The sequence below is a fragment of the Pipistrellus kuhlii genome, unplaced genomic scaffold (assembly GCF_014108245.1).
Source record: "Pipistrellus kuhlii isolate mPipKuh1 unplaced genomic scaffold, mPipKuh1.p scaffold_m20_p_14, whole genome shotgun sequence".
Lineage (NCBI taxonomy): Eukaryota > Metazoa > Chordata > Mammalia > Chiroptera > Vespertilionidae > Pipistrellus > Pipistrellus kuhlii.
In genome coordinates this window covers 33,953,963-33,976,006 of record NW_023425449.1, presented here as the reverse complement: position 1 = coordinate 33,976,006, position 22,044 = coordinate 33,953,963, and the positions used below count along the sequence as shown (strand labels likewise).

General features: G+C 40.3%; 1 protein-coding gene across 10 annotated transcripts in view; it reads left to right on the top strand.

Moving 5' to 3' along the window:
* Window positions 1–22,044, top strand: part of EYA1 (EYA transcriptional coactivator and phosphatase 1) — a 293,996-nt gene that overhangs the window by 5,604 nt on the left and 266,348 nt on the right. For 8 of the 10 annotated variants that reach the window (XM_036437128.2, XM_036437131.2, XM_036437126.2 and 5 more), the window contains exon 2: window positions 7,361–7,464. In XM_036437128.2, the coding sequence (XP_036293021.1) occupies window positions 7,432–7,464 (33 nt within the window). In that variant the 5' untranslated portion in view covers window positions 7,361–7,431. Of the gene's footprint in view, window positions 1–7,360; window positions 7,465–22,044 lie in introns of those variants that run through there. The other 2 variants (XM_036437134.2, XM_045581480.1) reach the window with 1 other exon arrangement.

The following is a 22,044-nucleotide window of genomic DNA, read 5'->3' as shown; positions in this document are numbered from 1 at the left end:
CCCGTCAGAGCCACTAGGCAACATTGGCTTTTTCTACACTTGAATATTTTAAGACAATGGTTGTCAGACTCAACCAACCAAGTCCTGTGACATGGTTGATTGTAAGGTAAGAGGAGGACGAAGTGTTCAGGATAAAAGATCCCATGTTTACTGGAATGCATTTTGGCTGTTCTTCTTGAGTTCTTGAGAGCAGACAAGAGCAAGTCAAGTGTGCGATAACCATGTATACATTTACCAGCACCGTGATTGTCCCCACCAATGATTCAGTTAAGGCTTTCAAATGTCCAGCTGTGGTTTTTAGTGTTCAGAAGTTTACCAGGAATATTAAAATTTGGTAACCTGTAGCATAGGGAGATCCACGAATGCTGTAAAGACTACAAGTTTTTGTGTAGCAATTTATTTTGAACATTTTAAAAATGTGACTTCTGTGTTTCATCCTTCTACCAAGGCCTGTATTATAAGGGAAATCTGAATAAGTGAATTTGACCTCACTTTGGTATTCCTATTTTATTTTTCTTCCTCTTTTTATAAAAATATAATTATTAATTTCAGAGAGGCAGAGAGAGATAGAAACATCAATGATGAGAGGATCATTGATCGGCTGCCTCCTGAACACTTGGGGATCCAGTCCACAAGCATGTGCCCTGTTTGGGAATTGGACTATATGACCCAGCCTGGCAGGAGAGCTACTGTCTTTTCAACTCTCCTATCTTTTGATCCTTTAATTATACTCTTTGGAATTTATTCTTAAAGAAATAATGAAAAAAATCTGATGAATGAAGATGAAGTGTCTTGTACTATAATGAAAGAGTGAAAAAATCAACAACAATATCACCCCACATGCCTTATCTATGGAAATATCTCCCGATGGAATATTACTCGGGCATTAAAAATGACAAATGCTCAAGGCACAATATTCAGAGAAACTGGAAAAATACAGACATGAAGATTCAAAATGATTATAGCTATGTAAAATTGCGCATGCACGAAGACAAGTTGACTTTATGGGATTATGTGTGTATTTAGGGTTTTCTTAATATTGCCTATGTAATAAGTGCCACATTGAAATAATGTGTAGGTCTCATGTTCTTGAAAGCATAGTCCGAATTCAACTATAGTTACTGAGTAAGGACAAGTCACTATTTTCCTAATTAGTGTCAACTTATTTGGTTGACCCCTTGCCTTTCATTCTTTATCTGTATAGAAGGAAGTCACACGTGGTGGAAACAGAACTCTGGTCATATTTATTTTTGAAGTTTTATAAAGCATACACAAGCTTCATACTTAAAAATTTCAAATAAATCTGGTCATATTATTTAGAAGTTTTAAAAAGAAGAAACAGACTTCATACTTAAAACTTTAAAGCAGTAGGGAAGCTATAAAAACAAAGTGGTATAGACATTTATTTGTGTAGAAACCAGTGAAGAGCTGAGCTTGCTTTTCATGTATGACATCTGCGGTTGGGATATGTTCCTCCACAATTTGAAAGAGCAGTGATCATCTGGTTTCTGAACCTGACTTACCTGATTATGCCCGATCTCTGTTTTCCTTCATCTGAGCACATTTCTTAGGGCCGCGAAGAAAGCCAGGAGGAGGTGACAGTGAGACTAGCATCTTGCGGCTTCTGGAGCTGAAGAGTAGTTGAGCTGAGCAGACCTCTGGAGGTGATTTATCCAAAGGTTCACTTCACTGCAGACTTCTGTTTGTAAATTTTCTTAAAGCCCCCTTGATTTGATATGTTTATTCAATCTGCAGTTGTAGTCTTCTGGGGACATACTTAAGAATAGCCCCTTTCTTTTCATAAAGCAGTGTTCCACCACCAGTTTCCTTCTGCTTCTCAGGAATGTTAGAAAACTCAACACTTGGTGAGAAGGCAAAGATTAAAGTGATGGTGTGTTGCAATGAAAACACTCTTTCATCCACGGAGCCACAAGTTATTAACAGTGTCTGATGGGTCTCTGGGTCATTAGAGATGATTTATGTGTCATTGAAAATGTAAGCCGTTTTTCAAAATTAGCACGAAAAATTACAATATACATGATGTATACAATTAAAAAAATATTATTTTCTTCTCAGTCAGAGTAGTCCCCACAACCATGCCTACCTTATTCGGACAGACTTTAATTTACAAAGTCTGTCCCCATGGCCTGCCTGTCTAGATCCTTTCTCTATCCATTTCATGCCTCAACTAACTTACACACTTCTTCCAACTTCCCTTTTCCCAGTCTTTTGTTCTGACCATAACCAGGATGTTCGTGATGAGGCAGAACTAAAGTGAAAGCAAGGAAATGTTTACTGTGAAATGAGGTGATACTGATTTTTTTTTTTTTTTCCTTTAGCAACTGCCTAGCATTGGCTGATGGGTGGAAAAGAGTAGGGAAGTAACTATGTGGAGTGATTATGGATTTTACTGAACCTGGAAAACTTGAGGGTTAGAACTCCTCTGTACTATTTTTTTTTTTTAAAGAAGCACAAAATAGATATTTTTGTATCACATGCATTAAAGTTTCTGTATTTAGAACTATTCCCTATTTTAAAAATTAGCAGGCTTATGGGTTACAAAAGGTTACAAAAGTATCACTTCCAAATATGCATTACTAAATTCTGTAGGTATAATTATAACGTCACCATCAGGGGCCCAATTTCATAATTCCTCTGAGCTCCCAAAAGGGGTTTTATGTAATTGTCAGATTGTAGTCTTGATTTGATGCCTTCTGCCTTATCACTGTATATATCTAATGTTTACTTGCCATTCTTTAGTTGCTGGCATGTGAATTCTAATCTCAGCTGCTTTCTACCCCCACTGCTCCAAGATTGGCAAATGGAAAGGAAATTCCTAAGGTTTCCATTAATCCTGGGTTGGGTAAGTTCACCTAACGAAGTCAGCTTTTCAGTGGTGTTTCATCCACAGGCCAGGGGGTCGGGACTGAAGAAGCCATAGTTCTTTCAAGTGTCAAATAGACAGACTCAAACAGGCCAGTATCCCTGGTTTCTTCCTTGCCCTCGAGGCCTCCCACAGTCTCTCCTGCCACCTGCCTGGTTCCACTAAAGCACTGGATGCCTAGGCTGGCATCTGGTGAGGGGATGCTAATGTAAGTCAGGGGCTCTGCCATCTCAAGCTGTGGGGGCACCTACCCTGTTACTCAGGGGCCGCAATGGCCTTGGAAGGGGCTGCTCACCACTCTCTGGCCCTGGAGAGTGTCTTCCGGTGTCCACACGCAGCTAGCAAATATGGAGAGTTGGGATGTACTTCGGTGTATGCCCAGCTGTGCATTTCTTATTGTTTCACTCTTTTGTTCAGTTGATTTTTTTCTTCCTATTAGTCAATAACAGGCTCCAAATATTGAACTTGGCCAGCAGAGCCCCAGGACATCTCTTAGTCCCTTGTCTCTTCATTAGGGAACCTTACACTTCAGTGGCTGATAAAAGGGAAGCTTTCCATTGTGTGAAGCTCCAAGAGTGTACTCTAGCCGTTGAATCAGGGCTGGGTAAAGAAGAATTTGGCTTTTTGGAGAAAATGCACACGTGGGTGATTGACTTAATTTTGTCCTTTGACAAGAGAAAATGTTGGGGATGGACATGTGAGTGCATAACCACCACTAGACTCTTGGCGCCTGTCCTATAGGGACACTTGTTATACCAAAACACCTGCCTCTACGGCTGCACAACTTTCCCCAAACACATCTCATCCCACTGATCCTCCCATCAGTGTGCACCTCCCCTTCCCATCCTATACCTTGCCTAGTCTCCTTGGACATCCTTTTACTCCTTCCTTCTAGAAATGATCCTTGGCTTAAGTCTCTGTGAAGATCACCTTCAAGGACCCGATAGGTGTTTATGTATAGTTCTATATAGTTTCATAACTAGCTTCTCCCTATGTGTGTAAGATAGGTAAGTAAATAGGTAGGTAAGTAGGTATGAAACAAATAACTCATTTTTGCTTGAGTCTGTTTCTTAGGGTATTTGAGACTAATTATTAGGACCCCCAATTTTTTTTTTTTTAACTTAGGTTTTTTTTGTTTTTTTTTTTTAAATATATTTTATTGATTTTTTTACAGAGAGAAAGAGATAGAGAGCTAGAAACGTCGATGACAGAGAAACATCGACCAGCTGCCTCCTGCACACCCCCTACCGGGGATGTGCCCGCAACCAACGTACATGGCCGTGACCGGAATCGAACCTGGGACCTTTCAGTCCGCAGACCGACGCTCTACCACTGAGCCAAACCGGTTTCGCCAGGACCCAAAATTTGATGCATGTTTTTAAGTCAATTGAATGATAGCACCACCATTTAATTGCCCACCTCATTCTAGCTCAGCATTGACATATATTCAAAAATTGCCATGTATCAATAACATTCATTCATTCATTCATTCATTCATTCATTCATTCATTCATGATATTTAATGAATGCCATATGCGACTGGAACAAGAAAGTAAGGCATAGTCCTCGACCTCATGGAACTCCAGTCTAGTGGGGGAGACAGGTAGAGAAATAATTACAGTCCATTAGATAAGTGCTATAATGGGGCAAGGCTGATTTATAAACTATGAGAGAGAGAGATCAAGTCCAGTGAGGGAATTAAGGATTTACCAGAGCCAGGCTCCTAAATATCAGTAGACCCAGTCATGGCATAAATTTCATGGTTTGGATTGACATGTAGAAATCTGGAAACAACTATGCTGATTTAGCAAGCAGGGGAGGCTTTGTAAATAAAGGCCGCTGCTCTCCGTGAGTTTTTGATTTTTTGAGTGGGAGTCTTTCCTAGCGGAGATATCTACCTGAAGTAGATGAATGCTGACTCGTTCCACTCCTCAATAATCTCAGTCTTCGCTTTTTAGCCCAGGAAACAATAACAAACACAGCGTTTAGTACAGAATAGTTTCATCTTCAGAAGAAATAAAATTACAAATGAAATACCTTTCATGCTCATGTAACTTGACCATTCCTAATACCTTAAACTGTTCAGTAAGTTCAATACGGGAAAATGGAAAAGAAACACATGGGAAATAATCCTGGAATATCAAATATACAGATTTTGATTGAAACATGTTCCCGGGACAGGTACAGAGAAGATGGGAATTTGGGGGAAATCAAGAGGGGGCTTTGTCTTGGGCCCACTCCCTTCTGTGAGGCATGAGACTGGCCTCTGTCCCCACATAGAGGTGCACTGTGGGAAATGTATGTGAAAGCACTTTGTAAACTGTGAAGCATTTCACCAATGTGAGGCAGGATTATTATCATTATTTTAAAACGCTACCTTATTGCCTGGAAAAGTTAACATGCCTCCAGAGAGTCACTTAAGCAATGAAAAAAAGGATAGTTTCTGAAATATCTCTGCCCTAATTATGCAGTGAATCCTCTCCAACCAATGCTGGTGGATTTTAAGACTCAGTCCTGAAATTTTGCATAATTCAGAAGAGAGTGCTATATTTTTTTTCTCAGTTTAACAGACCATAAATACATTCATATACTCTTTGTTGACTCCTCACCTGGAATTATAAAATAATTTCTGGTTAAAATTACAAGAACACTGCTTTTATAAGGTTCTCCAAAGTTTAGGGGTCTAGATATTTGTGAGTCTTATATTGTCCAAAAAGCATCACCTTTGTGCTGACAGTGGGTGAGGCACAGTTTTTAAAAAAATATATTTTATTGATTTTTTTACAGAGAGAAAGAGAGAGGGACAGAGAGTCAAAAACATCGATGAAAGAGAATATGCCCACAACCCAAGTGCATGCCCTTGACCGGAATCGAACCTGGGACCCCTGAGTCCACAGGCCGACGCTCTATCCACTGAGCCAAACCAGCCTCGGCAAAGGCACAAGTTTTTGAGCATTGATCATTGTGAGCAAAATAATCATAAATGAGAACTGGCCCAGCATTTCAAAATTACACCCGAAATGGTCCAAGCTTGGAACACTTTACCTGAAAATTATGCATTTCAATACATACATTCACTAAATTATAAATCTAAAATGTAAACCTGTATGACATCATCTAGTAGAAATCTTCCATTTTGCAGATAGTAACACTGAGGTGCAGAGAGTCTAAATTATTTACCTGAGGTCATTCAGCTAGTTGATGGCAGAGTCAGAACCTGAATTCAGATTGCTTGATTTCCACTACAGTGGTTTACCTACCAGGCTAACATGCAGAAGTTCAAAGTACATTTACATAAAGCGATATTGGTATCAAACTAGCACATATTCCCTATTCTGTTGTTTTATGTTGGGTGATATTAAGATCTTGGTGTGTGTGTTTTAATCCTTACCCTAGGATATGTTTGCTTGTTTTAAAATTGATTTTTAGAGAGAAAGGGAGAGAGAGAGGTAGAAACATTGATGTGAGAGAGAAACATTGTTTAGTTATCTCCCATATGTACCCCAACCAGGATCGAAACTATAACCCAGATATGTGCCCTGACCAGGAATCAAATCTGCAACCTTTTGGTGTAGGAGACGATGCTTCTAGCAACTGAGCTATCCAGCCAGGGCAAGATCATGCCTTTTTTTTTTTTTAATTACATGTATATTTAAATATCTGCATTGAGTTTGATGTGAGGCATGTCTTAGTTACCAAGCCCAAGTAAGTAAACCTAAGTCTCTTTTGGGTTCTTCATTTAAACTTGAGCCTGAAAATTAATGTTGAAAGGAAATGAGAATAGGCAGCAAGATGGCTCTATTCTGTTTCTGGAAGATAGCTAAATGTAGAATATATTTCAAAACACTCCATTTATTGTCCATGTCTTGAAGTACCCCAAGCCCCATTCTTCCTGAAGGTGTTGAGTCTCTGACGGGTTAGACTTGATCAGCCGTGAAACTGCGACTTAATGTAAACTTGCTAAGAATCAGCAGAATAATATCCTTGCCCTGAGGGTAAAACACTCAACTCCAGGTTTCCCTCTTTTATCCCTGCTCAGACGACAGTCATATTTCTTTGTTAGTATTTCCTCTTTGCATTGTGGTCCAACTGACGTTGATAGATAGCGAGGAGAAACCGAATTGAAAAGGAAAAAAAAAAAAAAAAAAAGGAAAGGAAAAAAACAAAGCTCTCACACTGTTGGCTCCAAACGGACGGGTGTGGAAAGCTCTCTCACTGGGCCCCTCCGTTCTGTAATTTCCTCGGGCTGCAGCTGCTGACAGCAGACACACGGAGCTATCATTTGGCCACATTTGGCTCATGTAAATTGCGATAAACAGCGAGCCCGTCATATTTATTTTAGAGATTCGCTCCGTGAAGGTAAGCATTCTTGACGTGTGTATACATGCCAGTGAGTGGGAAGCTGCAGAGGGGAAGATGGGCTCTTCATTGCATGCCCCACGATTAATCTGGCTGCGTGGTGCTCTCCCCCCACAGGTGCCGGGTGCGGGCACCCTTTGAAGAAGTGTGTAGCTAATAGCCCATCTATAATTCAGGAGGAGTCTTCGATGGAAGACCCCCGGGGGATAAATGGACCGTCTGTAAGTAAACAGAACGTCAGTCTTAAGGAAAGAGTTATTACTTTCAAACTCGTAATGACTATTTTTGTTGTAACCCGAGTGTCTGGAAGTTCCTCAAAAGCTCTGCACCGATTTTTAATGATTTTTAAAAGTTATGAATTAAAGAGTACACTATTTTCTCGGCCAGACCTGCTTGATATGTTTCTAAGAGGTATCAGTTATCAAAAGTAGAGTTCTAGAAGGAAAAGCCAACCTTTGGGATTGCCTAATCACACCAAAAAAGCATAAGGTAATTTAAAGTCTTAATGGTTTTCTCTGCCCTGGGGAGAACATGTATTTGTCTCCTAAGACTTGAAATTAACATCTAAGATTGGGTTGTTTTATATGTATCTGTTTTAGAAATGTGTGTGTGTGTGTGTGTGTGTATCTTTCAAATGCCTAGTGTGGTAGTTTTGCAATTTCATGAACTCTAGGAGTGGCTTTGCATGAAAGAATACTCTAGGTCTCTGAAGTTTTCTTTTGTTTGTTTCTCTTGTGAGCAGAAGAGAAAGGATTCAGAAATGTCCCCCAGATTCCTATCAGGAAGAAACATTTGCCTCAGAAGCAAATATTCCCAATTAGAGGTAATCTTAGGAATAACCTTTCAGTTCTTTAGAACTTGAATAAGCCAATGGGTATTCATTTCAGGGAAGAATCGTTCAGTGAGCGAGGCTGTTTCCTTGGACCATTTCCGTAGCAATATTTGGGGTGACAGATGTGACTCGCTCTGGCCAGTTGTGACGCCCTTAGACCTGTGGTTTCTCAGCTCAGCCTCGTTCACAATGGAATTATTACAAACCCAAAGTGTGATCTTTAGTAATGCTGTTGCGGTTCCTGTAAATGCTTGTCTTACAAGACCTCTTGGTGGTAGGCAGTAAGCAGGAGCTGCTAATGGATGAGGATTTTAATAACGAAGGGTCAAGTGCTATATGGGCACTTTGCAGTCAGACTGTATGCAATTACAGTGTATTTTATGGATCTCCTCGGTCATCTTGTGAGGTAATTCGCACGAACACTTCCAGATCATTCTGTATATAGCACAACTTTTACCCTGAGCAGGCAAAGCACCCTGAACTTAACCCATCTGATTTGTTTGTTTGTTCTTTTAAGCTCCCATTATGGGCCCAGGATATTTGATTTTATTATCATGGTAAAGATACTTTTGTAGTGCATATAAAATAAATGAAAAATAAACTCACTGATCACTTTTCCTGACTGTCCCCTTTTATGGAACTTGGCTACTTAGATTGATGACAGTTTCTGCAAATAAATGTTGCTGGTGATCTATCTTTCTTTCTTTCTTTCTTTCTTTCTTTCTTTCTTTCTTTCTTTCTTTTCTAAAAAATATATTTTATTGATTTTTTACAGAGAGGAAGGGAGAGAGATAGAGGGTTAGAAACGTCAATGAGAGAGAAACATCGATCAGCTGCCTCTTGCACACCCCCCACCGGGGATGTGCCCGCAACCAATGTACATGCCCCTGACTGGAATCGAACCTGGGACTCTTAGGTTGCTCTACCACTGAGCCAAACCGGTTTCGGCTGCTGGTGATATTTCTATTGCTACTTTATATTACACAACTTCTAACGGAAGAATTAAGACATTAATTATGATTTGAGACTGAAATGAACAAACAGAATGTAATGCTTCATTTCTCTTTTGCCTATCATCACGAAAAGACATGTCCAGTGAGCAATCTCATTACAGATCATTTTGAGGTTTTGTTTCGTCACGTGAAGAGGGAAGCAGTTTTGTTTTTAAAGGACACCTGGCTGTTTCAGAGGCACAAGATTGGGGAGGATTTTTCTCGAAGGTGAACCCTGCAGTTTGGCTCCAGCCTGCTGGACCAAGGAGGCATGCAAGCCCCTGCTCAGACCCTTCGCTGGGCTCCTCCAAGCTCACTGCCTCTGGCTCTCTCTCGGGTTTCCTCTTTTCCTTAGGACGGTGGGGAAACAGGTTTAAGATGGGAAGAGGATCTAGAACGTAGAAGAAAAATGTTAAGATGATTCAGGAAAATAAAGGATAGAAAGGAGACCTAGAATAATTCCAGATGTGCTAGTACTTCCAAACATGAATAGAACTTTCCCTTGCTCTTCATGTTTATCTCTCAAAAGCTTTCTTAAAAAGCACCTCAGAATAAACACAAGAATACATGGGACCTCCCACTCCCCGCTTCAACATTATCAACATTCTGCCATCCTCATTTCATCTTCCACCCCCCTTCCCCTCCCACTATCCTGAGCACCACCGGGATAATTTTTAGATAAATTTCACATTCATTGAAAGGCACAGTCTTAACTGTATCCTTCTGACACGTGGTCAGACCTATCACAGTTAGAATTTCCATCTCCCAGCCAGTCTCATGCCCTTCTCACTCAGTATCTCCCCAATACCTGTCCCCCACCACAGGGACAAGCACAGTTCCAGTGGTTTCCATCTTTGATTGGTTTCACCTGTTCTAAAAGTTTACACAGATGGAATCCTCACAGAATGTGTTCTCTTTTATTTCTGCCTTTTTCATGCAGCATTAGGTCTGCGAGACTCATCGTCATGGAACGAGTGTCAGGAGGTTATTCATTTTTATTATTGAATAGTATTGCATAGCACGTTCTTTTTAAAAGAATATTAAACATATTCTAAGCACTTGTCTGGGGACTTCAGTTTCTGCAAATGTAAAATGAGGACCTTGAAATCCAATTAACCTAATGTTGTCTCAGCCTTATTATTTATAATTCGTACTCGCCTCCACTCTGTAGCTCATAGGAAGATTGGATACTTGCTTCCCTCAGCATGTTCCTGTGAGAAGTAGGACCTTTGGTTTCCTCACCAGAGATGGCATTTAAAGACCAAAGAAAGCTCTTCAGTAGGTTTGCATGCAAAGCCGGTTTGTAAGACATATCTCTGAGTGTACAGTCATCAGTATAATCTTGTGAATGTCTGTTGCCTTTGGAAACAGTGATCCTTTCTCAGCTTGACATGGTTCTTTCTTTACTCCATGGATAGACATGTATGTGACCAGACAGGAGAGGAGTCAGGGAAACCCCCTCATTTCTTCCCTTTAGGCCAGACATCAGGTGTGGACAGGAGGCTGACAAGATGCCATGATAGCCGGGGGACCCAGGGCGTCTCGCCCTTGGCATTTCAGTGGGCAGTGAGGAGCCATAGTGCGAGGGTCTCTTAGACAAGGGTGCATTTTCTTAATCTGGGCATGGCCATGCTATGTGAGACTTGTAGCTGGAAGTTGTGAGGTGGCTTGTGACACTTGAGGGAGGAGAAATGATTGATTATTTGAACATCAGAAGCTACAACATCCCTGTAGTGTAGCCTCTTGACCCCAGCCGGGCTTTGGAGATGCGTCTCATGTGACAAAGGACCATGGGCAGAGGCGAAGTCATTTCTCATTCTGATCATGGATAGATGCAGCACTGGGCAAAGGCGTTCAATTAGGAGTCCCACCTTTTTTTTTTTTTTTTTTTTTTTTTTATTCTGGAATGTTCTGCTGGTGTGTTTACCATCTAGGAAGAAGTAGTTTGTGCGATTTTCTAAGTTTGGTCCACTCTTCAATCCCGCTGATGAGGACAAAAAGGAGGTGGGGGGTGTTGTGGAGCTCTGCCTCATTTCTGCCACAGTTCTGGCCACTCCTCGGAGGCCTCTTGAGGAGTCCCCATTTGGATGAGCATAAATCAATCTCTCTCTCAGTAAATAACTCTGAAGCACAAACATCAGAGAGCCAAGCTATGGTTGCATCTTTCCATTTCTTTAGTTTATGAGGATTTCTAGAGAGAAATCATGTCATGATAAGGAAAGCATATACTAGCTCCTTGAAAAAAAGTGAATTAAAAAACAAATCACCATATCTTTTCTTGAGGCTGCAAGGCTTGCAGTTAAAAAAATACCCACCATGGAAGCCTGGCTGGCAGAGCTCAGTGGGGGAGCATCAACCTATGCACCAGGAAGTCACATTTTGATTCCTGGTCAGAGTACATGTCTGGGTTGTGGGCTCGATCCCCAGTAGAAGGTGCGCATGATCAATGCTTCTCTCTCATCACTGATGTTTCAATCTCTTTCTCCCTCTCCCTTTCTTTCAAATATCAATAAAGATATATATTAAAAAAAACAAAACACACCATGGAAAAAACTAAACCTTGTGAAAAATTGGATAGGCAGTGTTGTATCTTGAAAACTACCTTTTAGATTCAGAGGCAGAAGACCTGATTTAACATTTACTAGTTAAAATTTCCAGGCACCAGCCTTCTTAACTGAAACACTAGAGATAATAATATTTACCTTCTCTTATTAAAAGTTACAATTTTGTAGGTTAAGTGGGATCATGTATTTTAAAGTTCTTTTAAAACTGAAAGGTACAACATAACTTTAATGCACTCTCATTGGAAATGTCTCCAGAAAAATGTGGTTGTAGATTAAAAAAAAAATTACCTGGTCATCTATAAGTCTACAGTCAATATTTAAAAAGCAACCATCACACCTGAGCCAGGTATTACATGCACCAACACTACTTATGTTTGGTCATAGTGTTGTCAGCTGTGGGAGAATCAGGCTCCTGATACTCTAGAAAGAGCATGTTATTATGCATGGTAGATAGATAATTTACTTTCATGAGGAAAATTTTAGGTGGTGATATTTGAGAGCTTTGCAGAGTAATTATATGTAAGGCTCCATTGTGTTATGTCTCCTTTAAATTATGGTAAATTTGAAATGCTAAGAGCAGCTTTGCTGGGATGCTGGGTTTGGCAAAAAAACACACACAAAAAACATTAAATAAAATATGTATGTACTCTATTGCTATACTTGGACATTCTAAAAATGAAAAGTGACTTTTAACCAAAATGGAAGAATTAAATACCTATTTCATTAACAGAGAGAGGCACACTGTTTAGCAGAATTTACTAAAAGTAGTTATAACAAGTCTGATACATTTGCCAAATTAACTGGGAAATTATCAATTAAACCAAGACTTTTTTTTTTTTTTTATTTTTTTAGCTACACCATGAATGAGATTTTATATAAGTGAAACTTTTAAGTAACTTACATGTAAAACTATAGAATCCAGCGGTTTTATTTCTTTTATTAAAAAGCAGGAGCGCCAAAACTGGTTTGGCTCAGTGGATAGAGCGTCGGCCTGCGGACTGAAAGGTCCCGGGTTCGATTCCGGTCAAGGGCATGTACCCTGGTTGCAGGCACATCCCCGGTGGGGGATGTGCAGGAGGCAGCTGATTGATGTTTCTCTCTCATTGATGTTTCTAACTCTCTATCCGTCTCTCTTCCTCTCTGTAAAAAAAAAAAATAAAATAAAATAAAAAAATAAAAAAAAGGGCAGGAGCATCTTATGGGAAGCCTGCGCTACTTTTTTCAGATTCCTAGAACAACAGACCATAGACTGGGGGCATCAAACAGCAGGCATTTATTGTCCTAGTTCTGGAGGCTAGAAGTCCATGGGCAGAGCTCTCTCTGAAACCTGGAGGCAAGCCTTCCTGGCTTCTTAGCTCCCGAGGTGTGCGGGCAGCCTTTGCCATTCCTGGAGTGAGCCCCAGCACTTCTGTCTCCAAATACCTTGTCACATGGCCTTCTCCCCTCTGTCTGTCTCTTCTTCTGAGGACACTAGTTATATTGGACCAGGGTACAACCTAGTGACCTCGTCTTAACTTGATTACATCTGCCAACACCGTTTCCAGATAAGGTCACATTCCCAGATACTGGGGATTAGACTTCAACCTGTGTCTTTGGGGGAGGGGGGAGGGTACAATTCAATCCATAACAAAACCTAATAATAAAGAAGGCAAGCCTAAAACCTATCTATGTGCCTACCCATCCCACCCCCCTTGAATAATTCTAGTTTCTGTGGTGGCAAGTAGTGGGACTCACCAGGAGCTGTCTTAAGCAAACAAGAGGAAAGTCTTAAGAAAAATGGTATCCAGGGAATTCAGGCAGTTTTCTGTGTATATTTCTCTATCTTTTATTAATATTTTAAGTCTCCTCTTTGTTTAAAGACTGGGTTTCTCTATTCCCTTTGCACAGTGCTGGCTGCTGACTGTGGCTGCCATGTTACTGGGCTGTCTCCGTGCAGAAGGCAAGACTGTGGCTCCTTCCACATGGGCCAGGGCTCTGGCTGGTGGACAGGGAGCAACAGCAGCCCCATGCACTTGCCAGAGAAGGGGCGGGCAGGCCACCCAGTAGGTGCCTCTGACCCTTTAAGAAGCCCCAGGCTGTGCTGTATTGAGGCCCCAGTTTGAAAGCACAGCTCTAGTCCTTCATCTTCATCTTGCAGATGGGGAAGTTCAGCCCTGAATGTGCTGTCACCCACATCTAATCACTTGGATGGAAATATCTAGCTGTGAATATAGATAATTTTTTCCCGATGATTTAAAGTCCTTGTTACACTTATCGGTTATACGCTGTATCCCTGATGTATTACTTTTTCTTCTCTTCCTCGATTTGATTGAGAGCAGTGATGCTGTGATTTTCAGTGCTGGGCAGTAAAGCAGGGACCAAGCACAGCAAATAGATACTAACTTGAAAACGGGCAGGCAGGTGGGCGTAGTGGAGAAAGCCCGGGCGTGGAGTCAGAATACCAGGTTTTGAGTCACAGCTTACTAAACAGGGGACGTGAGGAGAGTTATTTCAACTTCTGAGCCTCGGTTTTGTTTTTATAAATAGAGATGATAATATCTGCACTGCTGGGTCACTGTGATGAAGAAATAAGGTGTCGTCTGCCAAAGTACTTTGTAGGCTGCACAGCAGTACACACAGCCAGCAGTGCCAAGCCCTCGGGCACCCTTTCAGCCAGGCAGGGCACCGTGAGTCACAAGTAGCTGCTTCAGCCCTCGCTCTGCACTTGGACTGCTCTTGAGCCTTTCTCAACTTCAGGTTCATCCCACTACTGCAGGATGCTGGGCCCGCGAGTGTGCTTCCTTTGGGCCATCTTCCTCAGCTACAAACGAGATGATGCTCATAATGTAGAGCGCAGATTGGTGTGAAGATTGAAAGTTACATGTGAGAGTTCTTTGAATGGTGCGTGAGGCACAGTAAGTGCTATCTTAGAACTGGCTATTGTTACTAATATCAAAGATGCCAGGCGCATAATAGAGCAAGTGCTTAAAAACACCATTGGTAGTTAAATTGATGAGACTGGTATGCTGAGATCCTGTCTCTCATTTTAGACACAGAGTTAAGAAAAGATTAACTGGGGATGTCTGACCAGGATGGGAGGAATTAGGCAAATTTTTGCCTTGAATAGGCAAGGCTGGTTGGACATGCTAAAAGAGCCACATTGGGGTGTGATCCAAGAACTTGGGGGAGTCTGGCTGTCAACTTCAAATTGGGACCAGGTTGCATTAGCGGTGGAGTGTTTTAGGTAAAGAGTAAAACCTAGACAGGAAAATTGTTCCAGAGCCTGGACAGAGACTTATTTGTATTTCCAGGGCCACACAAAATGCCACACCCCTCATTTGCATTTGTTTATCTGAGCTGGCCCTTGTGTCCTGGTACAGCTCACGTGGTCCATATACCCTGAACAGATGGAGTCTGACAAGGATGAACATTGCTTGAAGTGGATGCTAGAAAGAAAGGAAAGGAGATCTCTAACCATTGAGATTCACTCCCTGTGGCCTGCCTTTCCTCAATGCATAGGGGTCTGAGAGCTCCAGTTACTGTGGGGTTCAGGACCGGGGACCTATAACCAGTTAGTGGTGATTGAATCTCTCTTTCTGAGGAAAAGGCAGACTTTGGGATATTTTTTGTTTGTTTGGAGGTAGGAAGGGCAGGTTCAATACTTAAAAGAAAAAAACTAAAAACCTTCCTGGTTGACAATTCTGTTAGGAGTGATTCTAATCACCAGAAGAATGATCTAGAATAAGAAAGCCAATCCTATATAATAAAAGGCTAATATGCAAATTGTCCCCTCCACCAGGAGTTTGACAAGGGTGCGGGGCCAGCCAGCCAGCCAGCCAGCCACCCACCCCTCACCTCTCCCCACAGGCTGCCCATGCACAAATTCATGCATTGGGCCTCTAGTTTAATATAATGCCACTATAATACACATTTTTCTGTAAAGAACCTAATGGTATTTTAGGCTTTGTGCACCAGAACATTCTATGACATGTCTCAACTCCTCCGTGTGGCATGAAAGTTGCCACAGGAAGGTAGAGATACCAGTTCTCTTGTCTGTGTAGGGCAGTTCACCAACTGCACCTCTGTCCCCCAAGTTCCCATCTTTTCTTCCTGTCAGCCCAGCTCAATCATCTTGGATTTGACTTATTTCCTCCCTCTGGGCCTCATTTTCTTCTTTGGTAAAATGAAGAACTGAGGAGCCCTCTTCTAGTTCTACCCACGTGTTATTCAACTCGTGTCCATATTGTACCGGATAGTCAAAATTAGTAAAGTTTACCCATCACAAAATAAATATGTGTGGTGGTCCTCAAGGGATGGATGGAGACCTCTCATGGAAGCCAAGCTCTTTGGGAACGTACTGAGCACTCAATATAACTGTTCCAATCCCACTGTTCCAGGATAGCATTGAACCCCAATATGATGCATCCCCACCTTTCTAAGGTCTTCTGATCTCTTTCCTTTGCAACCTTCTTCATCCATCAGTCAATGAATATTATTATTTGTAGAGCCCATAGTATATCTTTTTATTGGCACTAATACCTTGATGAGGGTCTTGATGCCCATATTTCTGTACATGTGTGATTTTATTTGTATAGACGTTCCTATGATTACTTTTAAAAGATACTTGGAATATCAATAAAGGCCACAAATACATTTTGTGTACCTTCCAGAATGTGCTGTGATTTTAAAATATGCTCATAAATCCCTTTAAGGGATGGAGTCTTTTGATGTTGATCCCTGCCTTTGGACATGGTCTGGACTTAGTGACTCACCGGCTTCTAATAAACAGAAAAAAGAGCAGAAGTGATGCGGAGCCACTGTGGATACTAGGTCCTGAAAGCTGAAGTGAATCAGTCCCTCTGGGGGAAGCAAGCTGCCATGTTGTGAGGACACTCAAGCAGCCTTGTGGAGGGGCCCATGTGACCAGGAATGGAATTTCTTTATTCCCATGTGAGGCAGCCTTCTTAAAAGTGGATCCTCCAACCCCATCCCAGCCACCAGACAATGCTGTCCCAGCAGAAAGCTGAGGTACAGCCTCTGAGAGCCCCTAATAATCTAATAGCACCTCACACAACTGCTACCAGCTTTCTGACCCTGAAAAATTATGTGAGATAAAACATGCTCATTGTTTTCAGATGCTAAAATTTAGGGTAATTTGTTATGCAGCAATAGATAATTAATACAGTTATCCTATTGATTTTTTTTTGCATTAAAATGATCTCTACTCAATATTTTGAACAGAACAAGTGAAGCTTGGTTATTAATATAACTATATATAAATAGATATTAAATATGTTATAGAGAATATAACTTTATAAATATGTAATTATATAAATATAATTCATATAATTCATTTTCCTACTGCATCTCATGTAGTCAGTCACTGAGTGTTTTTCTCTCTTTTGAACAGTGAGTAACCTCAGATGTCATTTTATTTATCTTCATCTCCCTTTCCCTAAACAGAAATCTTTCTTCTTCATATAATAAACTAGAGGCCCGGTGCATGAAATCCATGTGTGGGAGTGTGTGTCCCTCAGCCCCACCTGCACCCTCTCCAATCCGGGAGCCCCTGGCAGTTGGACATCCCTCTCATAAAACAGTTGGACTGCTGACTCCCAACTGTTTGCCTCCCTGTTTGCCTGATTGCCCCTAACCGCTTCTGCTTGCAGCCTGATCAGCCCCTAACCACTTCCCTGCCAGCCTGATTGATACCTAACTGCTCCCCTGCTGGCTTGGTCACCCTTAATTTCCCTCCCCTGGAGGCCTGGTTGCCCCCAACTGCCCTCCCTTGTAGGCCTGGTTCCTCCCAACTGCCCTCCCCTGCTGGCCTGATTGCCCCAACTGCCCTCCTCTACCAACCTGGTCACTCCCAGCTGCCCTCCCTTGGAGGCCTGGTCCCTCCCAACTGCCCTCCCCATCTGGCCTGATAGCCCACAACTGCCCGCCCCTGCTGGCCATCTTGTGGTGGCCATCTTGTTTCCACATGGGGGCGGCCATCTTGTGTGTGGAGTGATGGTCAATTTGCATATTACCTCTTTATTATATAGGATATGCTGATTTCTTTAATGAGTCTGCTGTATTTCTTTCAAAGTATAGCCATCTATGATGTGTTTTTTTTAACTATAAAATACGTTTTGAGAGTGACCAAATAATAATCTCAACATTAGTTATATTTATAAAGATAAAAATAAATGTTATATTATTACCTAAAAATGCAATTAAAAAGTTAGGTTATTTATTTTAAAATGATCTATTTTTAAAAATTCCATAACTTGCTATGATTTTTTTCCCATTTATATCAAGAAACAGATTTTGTTAGAATAAGGAAAAATGACCAAACATATTTTACTTTAGCTGCTTACAGTAGTGTCTATTCCAGTTTCTGTGGCACATAGAAAACCCATGCATTTACCTGGCCCCATCTGGTAAGCTGGGCTTGGTAACTTTAAAAATGAGTTCAAAAATATTTTGTGTTTGGGCATGTAAAATTATGTGCCCTGAAAAATGTTTATAATTGGTTAGCTATGCCTGCATTTAACCACTTGTGTTCTCAAAATAAGAAACTGTTGGTGGTGAGGAGAAACCCAAATAAGTTATAAATAATTCCATATATAGAGCCGACTTTTATTAAAGCTCATTTGTTAAGATGTTCACATTAGACACAAAAATTAGTTGTTTGCTCAGATTCCAAATTATTTCGGGGGAAATATACTCACTAATATACTCACAAAACCAGATCTATATTTTAATGTAATAATTAGCATGTTATCTTATAATTTTAAAAAAGATTATGTTTGCCCTAGAATAATTATTGAATACAGTGACGAATTTCAATAAAAATTGACATATCTCACACTTCTAAATTTTAAATTCAAACTGTGGTTGCACTGCCATCTTAAAACAATATAGCCAACAAAACTTTCACATGAACATGTGATCTATTTGTGATATTAGATGAGGACTATAATTCACAGTCCCATCAGCTCAGCCCGCAAGAGAAGTAATTGGACTAATTCACACGTGTGTGCCATGAATCTGTGGTGAACTTTTCATTACTTAGCGCATTGGAGTCCCTTGAAAGGTTGCATTAACTTCTTGGGACAAAGGTGATCTACACTTTTACGTAATTGAAGTTTAGTGGCTTCCATGTATACTGCTAATGAGGAGTGAATTGATTTTGATATTACTTTGTTCTCACCTATCATAAAAATTGAGAAAAGAGAGTATAATATTAAAGGCATTTGTAAAAGCAAAAAAAAAAAAAAATTGAAAGTTTTAAGATGATAAATGTGTTTTGCTAGAAAGTGAAAAAATGTATTGCATATAAAATTGATTGAGATATTGTTCAAAGAACCCTTTAAAGTTGTTGCCAAAAAAGTTGTTTGTATTGATAGTTAAATTCTGCAGCCATTGTATATTTGTTAAGTTGGTAACAGTTCTTAAACATACAAGTTACAGAGAAAGATGAAATGGATGGTTTTCTGGGAAGGTATCAGCTTTATGTCCTTGGAGATGCTCAGTTACAAGAAAGAATAAATAAATAACATTTGTGAGGCATTTACTGTGTAGCCAGGGATGTTCTAAGCACTTTACACAATGTTCTAAGCACTTTACACATATAGCTTTGGCTCATAGTACCTGGTGCTAATCTATTGGAGACTGTGCATGGGAATTGGAAGTGGATTACCTCCGAAATCCCTGCCACTGCTGAGATTTAGTGAATCCACATTTGTTACCTAGTAGAGGAAATGGGGCTAACAGGATTAAGGTAGCTTTTCCATATTCAAGGAGGCAAAATGGATAATGCTCTATGTTCCTTTGGGGTTAGCATATAGTTTTGAAGAAAACTTGCTATATTTTTTCTAGAAAGGTTCACATGAAGTACATACAGTTTAGAAATACTTATGCTGTTTCTTGCCATTTCTCAAGGCCTTAGTAAGCCCCCAAATATAGTATTAAAGCCCCTTCATTCTTTTGAATATCTTACTTATTTATCTGTGATAAAATAATAAGCTTTAGCTGGTTATAAATGAACTCAGGGAGCATAATCTTGTTTCTTTTCACTTATTATTTTTTTTTTCTTTTTAACAGAAGCTCAGATCAATAGTGACAAATTTAATCTCAAAATGGGAAATTTAATTTCTTATTGTGTAGGTAATAAGACACGTTTGAAAATATGTGCAGCCTTGAGAGAAAAGTATAACAGTCTTGCTTGTGAAATATTTAGAAAACACAAGCAATTGACCTAACTTTTCTATGGATTTAGGGAAAAAGGTATGTTTAGGTTTTGGTGGTTTAAGAAAAATATATATCAAAAGGCCCTATTTCCCCCAATCTTAGAGAAGTAAAAGAATTCTACAATAATTTGTCCAGTTAACAAATGCCTGATTTTCCATTCATCCTATAGATTTCTGTGGAATTCTAGGGATAAATCTTTATCTTGCTTTGAGTAGTCTTTTGCCTAACTTCAGATGTTTCTTCACATATACATGAATCCCATTAGTTCCACATTTTTCAAAATATTAATCTATGAGTATTTTAAGTTAATTTAGAATTAAGCTCACAAATATGCTCATCTTATTAGCCTTAATGCCATGACACTGCAATGTAATATGAGGACAAATCTGGGAAATGACTGCAAACATCATATTCAGCCTTTTTTTAAAAATTGTAAACTGGATGATGCTCTAACCCAGTGTTTTTCAACTTTTTTTGGGCAAAGGCACACTTGTTTCATGAAAAAAATCACGAGGCACACCACCATTAGAAAATGTTAAAAAATTTAACTCTGTGCCTATATTGACTATATATAAAGTAATTCTCTTGAATAGGAATCAAATAAACACAAAGAAAGTATTTTATAATTACTTTATTATGAAATATTAAGTAAACAAAATAGTGAAAAATTATAAAATTCTTGTCTTGTCTGCACCTACGGCACACCAGGCAACATCTTGCGGCACACTAGTGTGCCGCGGAACAGCGGTTGAAAAACGCTGCTCTATCCAACTGAGTCACACCAGTCAGGGCTCAGACATTTAAATATTTTTCCTCATTTTTTTATTGAGGCTTTCTTCACCTGTCTAATTATACCACATATAATCTCTTTGATTCAACTCTAAATAACAAATGCTGGTTTAATTTGAATTAGAAAAAAATTAAGTGTTTATTTTTTTGTTTTTGGAGGGGACTCAAGTATAGCATGAGGGGAATAGTTACTCAACTATGTCCAGCATAGAGTAGTCTAGAGAGAAATACTTATTATTATTATTTTTTTAAAATTTAGATACAGCTTGAGATTCCTGGCACTTTGGAAGCTGAAATATATTTGCAACTAACTACATAGAGCTAGCTGTGATTCCTATGTAAGTTTTAGAAAGACATACATTTCATTTAACTTTTAAAAAACTTCTTGATGATAGTATAGTTTAGGTTCCTTTATTGGATGTGTGTATATAGTTTTGGATCTAAAAAACATGTTCCCCACTTGAGTCTGGATTGCTAATCTTCACTCCCTCAGAAGGAATGATCCCCAGTTGACTGAGGCCTTAGCTCCAGCTCCATCAGGCTGAACTGTGCCTGGGGGCGTGGCAGGGAGAGGAAGCTCTTCCTGGGGCCCTCAGAGGTGTGGTTCTGTTTATTTTGGAGAGAAAGGATACAAGTATCTCCTAAAGTGGATTAGACACGGAAGGCCAAGATGATCTACATGTGCACTCTCCACTCCCAAGCAGCTGGGAGAAGGCCTGATGTGTGAAATTTCTTACCTTCTTAAAATTCTTGATGGAGCTGTAGCCGAGCTCTTCACAGTCAAAAACAAACTGCCAATGGAGTTTATTTTCCTTTTTGCTGAGTTTTCTGGCCCATTGTTCCGCTTGAGGGGCCCTGTTTGTTGGTTTTGGCTCGGGGGGCCTCTCCTTCTCCAGGATAAGCTGTCCTGAGGCCCTTTGCGCACCTCAGGCCTGACAGTTTATTCACAGCCTTTGCTGAAGCATCTGTCAAGAGGGTGGGGGTCTGCTTTGTCCTGTCCATGTTGTGAAAATCCGGGCCATTTTTGTTTGTTCTCACAGGGGGTTCCTGCCTGAAGGTTCATCCCCCAACCTGACTGTCTGGCCCTTTTCGCTAGGACTTGGATACTGATCGGATTTTCTTGCTTTCACTGCCCCTTTAAAAATAAAATCAAAATGTGTAATTCAACATTAACGGCGCTTATAAGCTACCCAGCAGGATGAAATCACATTACAAACATTGTAGTATTAGATTTGATCGCCACTTACCGTATTTTTCGGACCATAAGACGCACTTTTTTCCCCCCAGAAGTGGGGGGAAAAAGTCCCTGCGTCTTATGGTCCAAATATAGCCTACACATATACTTTAAAAAAAAAGTTTTTTTACTTTCCCGGCTCTGTGTGGTCTCTGTGTGCTTGCCCGGCTCTA